Source organism: Balaenoptera physalus, assembly GCF_965194825.1.
Source record: "Balaenoptera physalus genome assembly, chromosome: 1".
Taxonomy (NCBI): Eukaryota; Metazoa; Chordata; class Mammalia; order Artiodactyla; family Balaenopteridae; genus Balaenoptera; species Balaenoptera physalus.
The window spans coordinates 88,341,521-88,354,399 of NC_138882.1; the positions used below are offsets into that span (position 1 = coordinate 88,341,521).

At 45.3% G+C, this 12,879-nt stretch overlaps 1 protein-coding gene across 1 annotated transcript; it reads left to right on the forward strand.

Moving 5' to 3' along the window:
* Positions 1 to 411: 411 nt before the first annotated feature.
* On the forward strand, positions 412 to 4,739 carry SF3B4 (splicing factor 3b subunit 4). Its single transcript, XM_082475088.1, has 6 exons — positions 412 to 523; positions 994 to 1,122; positions 1,377 to 1,919; positions 2,239 to 2,445; positions 3,959 to 4,132; positions 4,336 to 4,739. The coding sequence occupies exons 1-6, from the start codon at positions 490 to 492 to the stop codon at positions 4,521 to 4,523; spliced, it is 1,275 nt and encodes a 424-aa protein (XP_082331214.1). The 5' UTR covers positions 412 to 489; the 3' UTR covers positions 4,524 to 4,739.
* The last annotated feature ends 8,140 nt before the right edge of the window (positions 4,740 to 12,879 follow it).

The following is a 12,879-nucleotide window of genomic DNA, read 5'->3' on the forward strand; positions in this document are numbered from 1 at the left end:
CCCCTCGCTGAAGAAAAACGAAATACCTCAAGCCCAGGCCGGGGCTGTGAGGCCGTATCTGTCCAAAGGCTGCGGGTCGGGGTGGACAGCTGCCTCCACGCCTTGCGTTGGGGGGTTCCTCAGCACACCCTTCTCTGGGAAACGAAAGAAGGCTACAAAATACATGAAAAGTGAAGTTTTGTTCTCTCAGGTTTTGAATTGACATTTTCGGGAGCAGTGTGACCCTTTAACGTCCAGCACTGCCTTAGGAGGGTCTGAGCGTTTCCGCTCGCCTGCCCCGCCCTAACAACTCCCAGACAAACTTCAAACACCGTCGCCTCTGCCGCTTCAAATATCAGCGGCTCCTAAGATGGCCGCGGCCGCTTCCGGCTCCTCCCCTGCCTAGGCCCCGCCCACCGCCTCTACGTTCGCCTTCGCCCCGGAAGTGGAAGTTGTGACTGAGGTCAGGGGGCGGGATCGTTGTCTGGAGACGGCGGGAGCTCTTTCGCCATGGCGGCAGGGCCGATCTCCGAGCGGAACCAGGGTGACTGGAGGGGACACGCCCGGAATGAACTCAGGGAGTTTGGGGGGCTCCGATTAGGGCCAGCAGTGTTTCCTCCGGGGCGGGAGATTGGGCCGTTCCGAAGGGTGCCGGACCTGCCCCGATGCTTGCTGGGGACGGGATGGACGGGTGCAGGCTGAGGCCTGTAGGTGTGATGCTATGTCCAATCCCCTGCTGCCTTCCCACTCAAAAAAAAAAAAAAAGAAAAAGAAAAATTACGAAGTGAATTTTCACTAGAACTCTAAGTTAGACTTAAGAAGGTTATCTATTTTCTGGAAAGGAGGAGGTGTAAGGGCTTAAGCTAACGTCTTTTTTTTTCTCTCTCTCTTTCCCTCTTTGCTCCTATACCCTGTCTCCACCCCCAAATCCCCCGCCTGGGTTCCATCTTCATGTTCCCGTCACCTCCCTATTTCCTCTTCTATCTGCCCTAACCTCCTAATCCTGTCCTCCAGATGCCACTGTTTATGTGGGGGGCCTCGATGAGAAGGTTAGCGAACCACTGCTGTGGGAGCTATTTCTCCAGGCAGGGCCAGTAGTCAACACCCACATGCCAAAGGATAGAGTCACTGGTCAGCACCAAGGTGAGTACATGGCAAGAATTGCAATTATGTTTTGAGGGGACAGGCTGCTCCAGGAGGCCCCCAGCAGTATTCATAACTGTTTTGGAATGAGCAAACTAAAGATTTTTTTCTCTTAAGCCTAACTCACAGTTTGTTTCTGGAACCATTCTCAGCTGAAGTGAGATTATTATTTCTCGTTCTTTGTGCTTCAGAAGGCAAATGAGTTATACCTCATTTTGAATCACTTGTTAATCTCTTCTTTTCCGCTTCCCCAGGCTATGGCTTTGTGGAATTCTTGAGTGAGGAAGATGCTGACTATGCCATTAAGATCATGAACATGATCAAACTCTATGGGAAACCAATACGGGTGAACAAGGCATCAGCTCACAACAAAAACCTGGATGTGGGGGCCAACATTTTCATTGGGAACCTGGACCCAGAGATCGATGAGAAGTTGCTTTATGATACTTTTAGCGCCTTTGGGGTCATCTTACAAACCCCCAAGATTATGCGGGACCCTGACACAGGCAACTCCAAAGGTTATGCCTTTATTAATTTTGCTTCATTTGATGCTTCGGATGCAGCAATTGAGGCCATGAATGGGCAGTACCTCTGTAACCGCCCAATCACCGTGTCCTATGCTTTCAAGAAGGACTCCAAGGGCGAGCGTCATGGCTCAGCCGCTGAACGACTTCTGGCAGCACAGAACCCACTCTCCCAGGCTGACCGCCCTCATCAGCTGTTTGCAGATGCACCCCCTCCACCCTCTGCTCCGAATCCTGTGGTATCATCACTGGGGTCTGGGCTTCCTCCACCAGGTAAAGCTTTTGATAAAAAATATGTTTGTCTTGGGTTGGGGGGCTGGCAGATAGGGAGAAGGAAACAGAACCTGGAAAGGGAAGGACATTGAGTCAGTAAGTGATAAGAAAAGGACTGAGGGGTGATGATTGTGGAGGGAAGCAAGTTGTTGAGTTTCTCCAGAAGGTGTTGTTTGAGTCATCTAGCATCGCTTCTGACTTTAGAGAGATGGGAGGAGGGAGAAAGAGCTCATCCTTCCTGGAGAGGCCAGATTGGAACAGGCTCTCTAAAGGCACTCGCTTCTCATTGTCGTTAACTCTTTTTATATTTTCTCTATAGGCATGCCTCCTCCTGGCTCCTTCCCACCCCCAGTACCGCCTCCTGGAGCCCTTCCACCTGGGATACCCCCAGCCATGCCCCCACCACCTATGCCTCCTGGAGCTGGAGGACATGGCCCCCCATCAGCAGGAACCCCAGGGGCTGGACATCCTGGACATGGACACTCACATCCTCACCCATTCCCACCGGGTGGAATGCCCCATCCAGGTGGGTGTTGTTTGCTGGGAAGGAGCGGGGTGAGCTTGGTAGAGGAGCTCTGTCAGCACTTACGCTGCTGCTGCTTGTCCTTCAGCAAGAATAAATAGTCCCAGAGTTCTCCTTCCTTTCAGACATTCTTTTGTAAAAGTAAATACAAGATACTTTATTTACTTTAACAACTACCATCCTGTCTTCATTTCGTATTTCAGTTTTACCAAAGAGTATAACTATACTTGCTATTTTTTGTTTCTTTAACTTTTACTTCCATTTTCTCCTCTGAATTCCACCCAAAAGCAGTGACCTAATTGCCAGGTCTAGGGGACACTTCTGCTCCTTATCTGGTTTGACCTTTGCTATACTTGAAACTGGCCATGTCCTCCTGTTTGAAAATCTTGTCTCTTTTGATTTTTCTGGATTCTCCATCTATCTCTCTGAATCCTCAATCTCATCCACCTTAATAGGCTCCTTTTTCTCTGCTTGTACCTAGGTTTTTGTGTTTGGCTCTCTTTTCTGCATAGTTCCATTATTTGTACACTGATGCCTCCTAGATCTGTATCTCTGTTCCATGGTTATTAACATTCCATACCCTTAATCTTGCTGTTTAATGGACAGCTCCATTCTTCTGCCCTTCCCCTTCAAACGTATTCTTTCTTTAGTTTTCTTTGTTTTCAGGTGCTTGATTCAGAAATCTAGGAGCTATGTTTGACTATTCCCTGTCACCCCACTCTTAATACCAAGTCTTATTTATATCTGGCATCGACCTCCACTGCCAGTGCCCTAGTTCAGGTTCTCATATCCTCATTATTTCACACCTAATTTATTGTAGTAATATCCTGACACTTTGACTCTAATTATCTCTACCTTTCATCGACTTCCACAGAGTAATTTTTCTAAAATACAGATGTTCACACACCCTTGCTCAAAATTCTTCTGTTGCTCCCTTTTATCTACAGAGTGAAACCCAAACTCAACTACCATAGCATTCTAGGCTTTTGAGCATCTGGCTCCTGCCCCTTACTCCTATGACTGCATGCTGCTCCTGATTACTGAGTTACTGGTTTTCCTTTCACATACTATGCTGTTGATCATGCACGTGCTTTGCACATGCTAATCTTTTCTGCCTGGAATGTTCTGTTCCCGTTCTGCTGTCCACCTGAAAAATTCCTATTCATCCTTTAGAATTAGATCTTCGCTCAGACAGCATCTCTATTACCTTCCCAAATCCTACTCAGTAGAATAATCACGCCATTTGTCATGTACTCTTGCAGCACTATTACAGTGCCTAAATCATGGAAGGAGCAAGTGAGCTGCAGGGGGCAGGGAGTTGGTTGGGTAGTTAGTTGGTTTGTTCTCTTGGAATGGAGTCAAGGATAAGGGCACTTTTTACCAGCCTTATTTTCCATGCTCTTCTCCCTGATGTCACTTGCTTCTCCATTTACTTCTCTTCCTGTCTCGTTTTCTTTGCCCTCTTGTCTAACTTCCTTTTGTCTCCTTTCTCTTTGTGTCTGTTTTGTTCTCATAGGGATGTCTCAGATGCAGCTGGCCCACCATGGCCCTCATGGCTTAGGACACCCCCATGCTGGGCCCCCTGGCTCTGGGGGGCAGCCACCCCCCCGACCACCACCTGGAATGCCTCATCCTGGACCTCCTCCAATGGGCATGCCCCCCCGAGGGCCTCCGTTCGGCTCTCCCATGGGTGAGTAGGCTCTAGCCACCTCCCTCATCCTCACGTGGCATTCTTGCAGCTTCTTTTGTCACACCTCTTATCCCCTCCACTTCCTTACTTTTCTTTCTTAGATTTCTTTTCACTGTCTCCCTGTCTGTCCTCTCTCTGCATTGTCCCAATGTGAACTGTCTCCTGTTTCCTGTTTTTACTAAATTTTTCTTTTCTTCCTACAGGTCACCCAGGGCCTATGCCTCCTCATGGTATGCGTGGACCTCCTCCACTGATGCCCCCTCATGGATACACTGGCCCTCCACGACCTCCACCCTACGGCTACCAGCGGGGGCCCCTCCCTCCACCCAGACCCACTCCCCGGCCTCCAGTTCCCCCTCGAGGCCCACTTCGAGGTCCTCTCCCTCAGTGATTTCTCATTGCCTTTCCTCCTGTTATAGCCTCCCAATATCTGTTCACTTCCTTGGACCAATCAGAGTTGCTGTAGCTCCCAGGGGCTAAGGCGCTAATCCCTCTCAGGCCTCCTTTTGTAAGTGTAATTTTTTTCACAGGAGGTTTTATTTTTTTCTGTGTTGGTCCTGAGTGTTTTGCAAATGCACAGAGAAAATAAAACTAAACTCCTTGTTTATTCTTTGTGGTGTTTAACTTGGCAAAATAACTTCTTTTTCTCTAAGAAGAGATGTATATTGGGAGAAGACGGTAAGGTAGGAGTGAGGGTGTTTATTCCATGTTTTAAGGGCTTATTCTGTAATGTGCTGTTGCAGTTGCTGGACTGCTGTGTACTACAGCAGTTGTTTCCTTACATCAAGCTTATACATAAGATGGAGACCCAGTATCCATGGCATCGGTTATTGTGAGTATTAAGTGAGAACAGAAGTAAAGTTCCTGGAGATATGATGGCAAAAATATAAAGTAACATGCACAAAGCTATTCATTGCAGCACTATTTGTAATAACAGTAGATTGGAAACAACTCACGTATCCATCAGTAAGGGAATGGTGGAATAAACTGGTAAATCTATACAGTAGAGTACTGAGCAGCAGTAGAATAGGAATGAGGGAGACTACATACTGTTTGGAGAGAGCTCCAGGATATGTTAAGTGAAGAAACTAACATGCAGAACAGAATGTATAGTGTGTTTCCTTATCTAAGGGGTGACACGTAATATATACATTTGTCTATATTTTAAAAATGGAAGGATAAACCAAAAACTATTGGAAGTTGTTACCACTGGGGGAAGGGAAGGGTTATGGAGGAAACTGGATTTCTCTGAGTGTACTGTGTTAATGTGGTTTTGTTTGGAACCATATAAATGTCTTAAATGATTGCAAAACAATTGAAATGGGACAGTAGGAACTCAGTAAGCTGTCATTTTCTTTCATTCTTCATACCATCAGGTATCTTGGGTAAGGGATTTGTATCTTATTCCTATTTTTTTTCTCATTCTCAGTCCTTCCAGACCTGATTTCCATCATATTTAAATCTGTGCTCAGACTTTCAGTAACTAGAGCAGTAACTAGACCAAATCCAATGGCCTATTCTGTTCTTTGCCACATTTAATCCTGTTATATCACCCCCTTCTCTGAAGCTCTTATGTAACCACGAACTAAACTCTAGGAGAGAAAAGGTGAGCCTGGCTCTCTTGTTCTCTTGCATCATTCCCATTCATGTAACATGGTACATACAAGGGCTCTGTGCTGGTGGCGCTGAAGATGCAAAGATGAGCAAGGCGGTTCTGCTGTCTGATCATTACCGAGGGGTAGACTGACACATAGGGAACAAAATATTTTGGGGAGCGTAAGGAAGGGTATCTAACCTGGTATGAAAGTCCACGAAAACTTCCTGGAAAGGAAGTTCCAGTTCACGAAAAAAAGTGATACTTGAATATACTCTTAAAGGAAGGTTATAAGCTTCTCAGACAAAGATGAAGGGAAGCTCATTCCAGATGGATGGGATGTTTCTGAGCAGAAGTGGAGATTGACGAGTAGCATGGTATATAATTCGCTAAAGCTAACGCTGTTTGGTGCTGGCGGCAGGATGAGGTCAGAGCCAGTTAGAGCGCTCCCAAAGATCAGTGCTTCTCAGCCCTTTTTCACATCGGCACAGAACCATTTCAAACAACACGTTTAGGTAAAGAGAGGAGTGTTCTTTAGGCTCGAGGCTATTGGCTTAAGAATTCTAGCTATCCCAGGCTCTGCCTAGGAGTCCAAAGTGCTGAGGGAATTAATAACTGAGCATCATTGTCAAGGCACACTGGTTGGGAAGCTGCTATCCCTGATGGGAAGCCACAGTAGGGATTTAAGCAAGGGGATGACAAATTGGTGTTTTAGAACCATGGTTGCACTGTAGAAAGTAGATATGGGGGAGATGAAGACTGGGGGCAAGGTAACAAGTTATGCATCTGGCAACAATTCAGGTGAGAGAAGAGGGCTAAATGAGGGCTGTGACAAGTAGGGAAGAAAAGGGAAAGATGCAGTGGGGAGATATTTAAAAGGCAAATTAGGACTTGGTATTAGATTGGGTACAGTGAATGAAAGGGAGGGTGGCATCAAGGATGGGCATATGCAGCAGGAAGAATTTAGGGGGGCAGGATAAAAACGGTAAGTTCAGTTTTGGGTATGTCGACTTTGAGGTGTGTTGTGAGATACGCAGGTTGCGACGTCTAGTGGATGTCTGATTCCATATGTCAAAAGCTTGGGGGAAGGACTTCTCTGGTGGTCCAGTGGTTAAGACTCCCCGCTTCCACTGTAGGGGGCATGGGTTCGGTCCCTGGTCGGGGAACTAAGATCTTGCATGCTGCGTGGCGCAGCCAGAAAAAAGCTTGGGGGAAGATTAGACGTGATATTTCACATCATGACTGGATGCCAGTCTTCTGAGTCATAATGGGACGAACTGACCTCTTAATTTCAAACAGAGTTCTGCTGTATGTGGTCATAAGCTGAGGTCCCAGGAGCACTTGGAACCTGGCAGAGCACTGAAGCAGCCCCAGGTGGTGGGAGGCTTTGTTTCAGTCTCTGTCCTTTCTGTCTTCAGGTTACCTATCTAATGAATGGGCTCTTCTGAGATCTCACTTCCCCGACCAGGGATTGAACCTGGGCCACGGCAGTGCAAGCCCGGAATCCTAACCACTAGGCCACCAGGGAACTCCCACATGCGGTATTTTCTGCTGTTATCTGATATCATGTTGATGAATTCACACCATCATAGAGTAAATTAGTGCCTTTGCTGAATTCCCTACTTCTCTCTTTGGAGCCACTTTTTTTCTCAGGCATTCATTCTCAGAACCTCTGAGCTTCATTCAATGATTCTTGAGTGCCTCCTCTACTCATTGAGTTTGACTCCCCTAAACTCTCCTTTATCTCTCCGCCCTCTGGTTCTTTCAGACTCTAGTACTCAGCAATTCTCTGAACAGAGCTAGTATTGCTTGTACACTTAGGTACTTCAGTTTGCACATCTGTTTGTTTTTTAGTTTTTGCGCACCCGACATTTTTTCCTAATTGCCCTCCCCCTATGCGTGAAATTTTAATATCACCAATATGCTGTGTCTCTGCATATGTACTATGGCCCTTTGGAAGGACATAAACATTGTAATATCTAAGATTCCCATCCCTGAACCAATTTTTGACTTCTTGTGGGGGGGGGGGCAATACCACCCCCATTGAGAATGCGTGCGCCAGACGATGGGTCCTCAGTGCTTTGTAGGTCATGGGACAGTCCTTTGAGAATATGATAAAAACTGTGGACCCTACCCAAGAAAAAATACATACATGCATATATATCCAATATCCTGAAGCAAAAATTCCAGAAGTTTCATGGATCCCAGTCTAAGTATCCCTGCACTAAACTGAATCCCTTAAGAACCTTTAATGAATCTCATTCTATTAATCTGTATCTTCCGAGAGTGTTGAAAGGTGCCTGACATATACAATAATTGTAAAAATAATAATGGCTAATATTTACTGAACTCTTACTATGTGCCAGGTACTGTACTAAGTGTTTTGTATGCATTATCTCAATTAATCCTCAAAACAACCCCTTAGGTAAGTTTTGCTGTTATGCCAATTTTAAGATCAGGAAACTGATATTAATTTACTTGACCAAGGTCACATGCTAAGAAGTGGTATATGAAGAAAGATCTGTCTGAACTCCAGAGCCAATTGCTTAGTCACATTATACTATTATATTTACTGAATAAGTCCTTGTTGAATGAATGAATGTTTTGCCTTGCGACTTATTGGCTTTCTATATAAGCTATCCCCTCTCTTTAACTGGATTATAAGCTCTTCAAGGATAGGAATTTTGGTGCTTCACTTGTTAGCATCTCACTGGAACTTTATGGTATCTTAGAGGAGCTGTCACTGACCCTGTTTTGTCCCTCTTTACACTCCCCATTCTGACAATCTCGTGTCCTTGGAGTGGGGTGTGTAAAAGCAGTGATAGGATATAGATGGGTGGCTGATGTTGAGTAGCAATTTAAAAAAACTTTTTTTGGCATGCCACGCAGCATGTGGGATCTTTAGTTCCCCGACCAGGGATCGAACCCGTGCTCCCTGCAGTGGAAGCATGGAGTCTTAACTACTGGACTGCCAGGGAAGTCCTGAGGAGTAGCCAATTTGATAGGTAAGTGGTGAAAGAAGCTACACCAGGAAGTAGTATAAGGCAGTGGTTAAAAACCCTGGAAAGCGCTGAAACCCAGAGCTATGAAGCCAGAGACCTATATACTGTATGAATCTACTTATATAAAACTCTAGAATAGACAAATCTAATCTACGGTGACAGAAAGGAGATTAGTGGTTGCCAAGGATGGGGAGATTGACTGCAGAAGGGCACAAGGGAACTTTTAGGGGCAATGTTCTTTATCTTGATCAAAAGGTTGTTTACATGGATGTATACATTTGTTAAAACACATGGAGCTATACACTTAAAATGGATGCATTTAAAAAGAGTAAGAGCTCTGCATCTATATTGCCTCGGTTCAAATCCTAGTTTTGCCACTTTTGAGTTGTGTGATTATATCAAGTTACTACTTAACTAATCAGTGCCTCAATTTCATCTGTAAATGGTGATCATCTCATAGGTTAATGAGGAGGTGGGGTGAGTTAATCAATGTAACGTGGTCAGAAAAGTGCCCAAGTCAGGTAAATGCTCTAACAATGTTAACCATCATTACTATACACTCATTGATCACCTCCTGCTCCATAATCTTATTTCCCACACCCAATTTAAGTCATTTGTGGAGGAGAGCTGTCTGGTGGAGGGAGGTAAGAACAAGTCTAGACTAGTTCCCATCAGTGGCAGCAGGACCCCCAGTGCCCAGGTCCGCAGATGTGGGCGTGTTGGAAGCACAGCAGGGAGACCAGTGAAGGTAAAGCAGAGTTGAAACCTGGGAGAGACCTAGGAAAGAGGGTTGGAGGGAGCAGGTAGGGGCCAGAACATGCACAGCTTTTTAGATCTTGGTTAGGAGTGTGGATTTAATTTTTACTATAATGGGAAGCCATTAGAGGATTTGAGGAAAGGAGAGTGGAAAGATCTCATTAAAGCTTTTTTAAAAAAATTGCAGTATAGGGCTTCCCTGGTGGCGCAGTGGTTAAGAATCCGCCTGCCAATGCAGGGGACACGGGTTCGAGCCCTGGTCTGGGAAGATCCCACATGCCACGGAGCAAGTAGGCCCGTGAGCCACAATTACTGAGCCTGCGTGTCTGGAGCCTGTGCTCCGCAACAAGAGAGGCCGCGATAGTGTGAGGCCCGCGCACCGCGATGAAGAGTGGCCCCCGCTTGCCGCAACTAGAGAAAGCCCTCGCACAGAAACGAAGACCCAACACAGCCATAAATAAACAAATAAATAAATAAATACTTTAAAAAAAAAAAATTGCAGTATAAAATGCATTCAGAAAGACACACAGTTCTTAAGTGTATTTTTACATCTGTATGCACCCTTTTAGCCACCATTTAGATTTAAATGTAGCACATTCCCACCATGTAACCACTATTTTCTCTCACAGTAGATTTGCTTTTTCTTGAACTTTACATAAATGGAATCATAAAGTGTGTACTCTTGGTCTGGCTTCTTTTGTTCAATATTTTGTGAGATCTTTTTATGCAGTTGTGTATAGTAGTTCTGTCTTTTAAAAGTTTGTTACATAGTATTTCCTGTATGAATATACCACAATTTGTTTATCCAGGTTTAACCATTCTTTGGCTGATAGACATTTGAAGTTTTTGACTATTATGGATAAAGCTACTATAAAAATACTTGTACTTGTCTTTTTATGGGACATACGCACTCATTTCTCTTGGGAGCGTATTTGTTAGATCAGGTTTGATTTGTTTTTAAAGGATCACCCTGACTGCTGAGAATAATGGGTTTTAAGTAAGCAAGATTGGAAGTAGGGAAACCAGTTAGGAGGCTGTTGCAGTAGCTAAGGAAGGAGATGATGGTGGCTTAGACTAGGGGGCAGTGGTGGAGAAGTGGTAGATACAGAATAGATTTTGAAGGTAGGCCCGACAAGACTTGCTGATGTAGGGATAAGAGAAAGAAAGGAAACAAGGATGACTGTAAGGTTTTTGGCCTGAACACCTTGGTAAAAAGATGAGGAACTCGTTCAGAAGTTTGTTTACGGTCTGTTAAGTTTGAGATGCTTTTTAGATACCCATGTGATGATGTTGAATTGACAGAGGGTGATTCTGAGTTTGGGCTTGGTGGAAAGGTCTGGACTGGAGATAGAAATGTGGGAATTAATAGCATATAGGCAGCATTAAGGTCATGGGTCTACCTGAAGTGATCAAGGAGAAGAGAGTAGGTGGACGCAGAGACGGGCCCGGGACTGAGCCCCTAAGGAACTCTAATGTTAATGAACCCAGAAAAGGGACATGTGAAGGAGCAGCTGGTGAGGTGCATGGGTCCTTGGTTCTAGGGAAAAATGATGGTCTTTCCTCAGAACTTGAAAAATATATATAACCTTTCTCTCTAAGAGTACAAGATTTCTATTTTAGTAATGGATAAGTAGAGAGTATGCAAAGTTACCTTAAAGAGAAGAGATGGCTCCCTGCCAGCAGGACTTGGCTATAACCTAATTGAAAATATTAACATATTTCAATAAAGAATATGTCAACCTGAAGAGAGGTCAGCAGTGAATGCTAGCCAGTAAAGGGAGAGTCCATGAGGCCCACGTGGGCACAGCCTTTCCAAGAGCCATCCTGGAAAGAGTGCCTTAACCAGCAGAATTAGAGTAGTCCAGGAGCATTGGCAAGGCTGCCCATAGCTTAGAGATGGGGGTGGAGAACTGTAGCCAAGAAGAGTTTTCTGAACCCATTGGCACGACTCCTTGCTGGGGATGGCCAGATGCCATTAAAGATACAACTACTCCTGTTCAGTCAGTTATGTCATTGTGCATTTATATGTTGACATTATTATTCTGATTTGGTTTAAGGGAGAAAATGTGCTGGACATGCAGACATGAGTTTTCCTTCAGTCTGAGTGACAGTTAAATTTCTCACTGTAAATTAATGCTTATGTATCATGGTTTTATATTTTAGTAAATTGTAAAGTTTGTTGGCACAAAACAGTATTTCCAAGATGTAGCTTTGGAGTATGCGAAACTCCAAAGGCCCACATCCTTGTCAGTGATAAATTCAACACCACAAATGCCATCTGTGAGGTTGCTGGGGACACAGCCTGCCAGCCCTCTCCATGTAACATATCCCAGCATTTTGAAACCTCCATGTTTAGGAGAACAGAATCACAGGGATCTGATACAGCATCTAGTCCAAGCCCCTCATTTTCCAGATGAGAAAACTGAGGTTCAGAGAGGCAGAGAACTGGACCAAGAGCCCACAGCTTATCAGAAGTGAGAACCCAAGTCAGAGCCCCTGGTCAGTGCTCTGGGCATATAACCCAAGACCTTACCTAGAACAGGTAGACACGTTCAGTATGAACATCCCCAAAGCACCCTGCACCCCGCACCTCTGGAGCAAAGATTTCACCAAGTGGTATGTCTTAGATCTCTAAGCCCAGGTTACTGGTACAGGGGCAAAGGAAAGATAAAGGAAAGAATTGAAACCAATTCACTCCTTGCCCTGGAAGCAGAATGTGTGTGTGTGTGTGTGTGCGTGCGTGTGTGTAGTAAGAGAAAGTGGGGAAGAGTACTGAGGAAGTTCTTTTTTGAGTCATTGGAGCAAATAAATGGAAGGGGAGATGCCCACTTGGTCAGGCCTGTTAAACCGCTTCAGCTTCTCCAAACTCTGCTGTCGCCAGCAGAATGGAGGACAGGGAGGTCTGCATTGGACATAAATAATTTGGACTGTTTCTGGAAAGAGATGGCAGGGATCCAGGAGTTTCTGCCTCTGGCAGTTAGGGATAGAAACCACACCTTGTTATTCCTGCTTCCTCTAAAACAGCCAGGTAAACTTGGAGTGTGAGCACTCCGGATTTGGGAGAGGGTTGTGCAAAGGAGTTTGGCTAGGAACCGTGAGGAAGGGGAAGGGAGGAGATCTGAAGGAAGAGAGAGCCCCTGAAATTCGTCGGTCCTGCCATTCTGGGATTGGGCCGCTGAGGAAGGGGCTGCCTCGTTCACTATCTCCCTTTTTGTCTTCCCACTTGCCTCCCTGATATCAGTTTTACTTTCCTTAGATCCTTTAGTCTTTAACTAGAAGGGGCTGGGAAGGGGCTGTGTGTCATCTCCAGCTGTCCCTGTGACAGCCCACCTAGCCCCGTCAACACTTCTCCGCGGAGCCCCGAGTCCCTCCCCATCCTCTTTTCTTCTTCCATC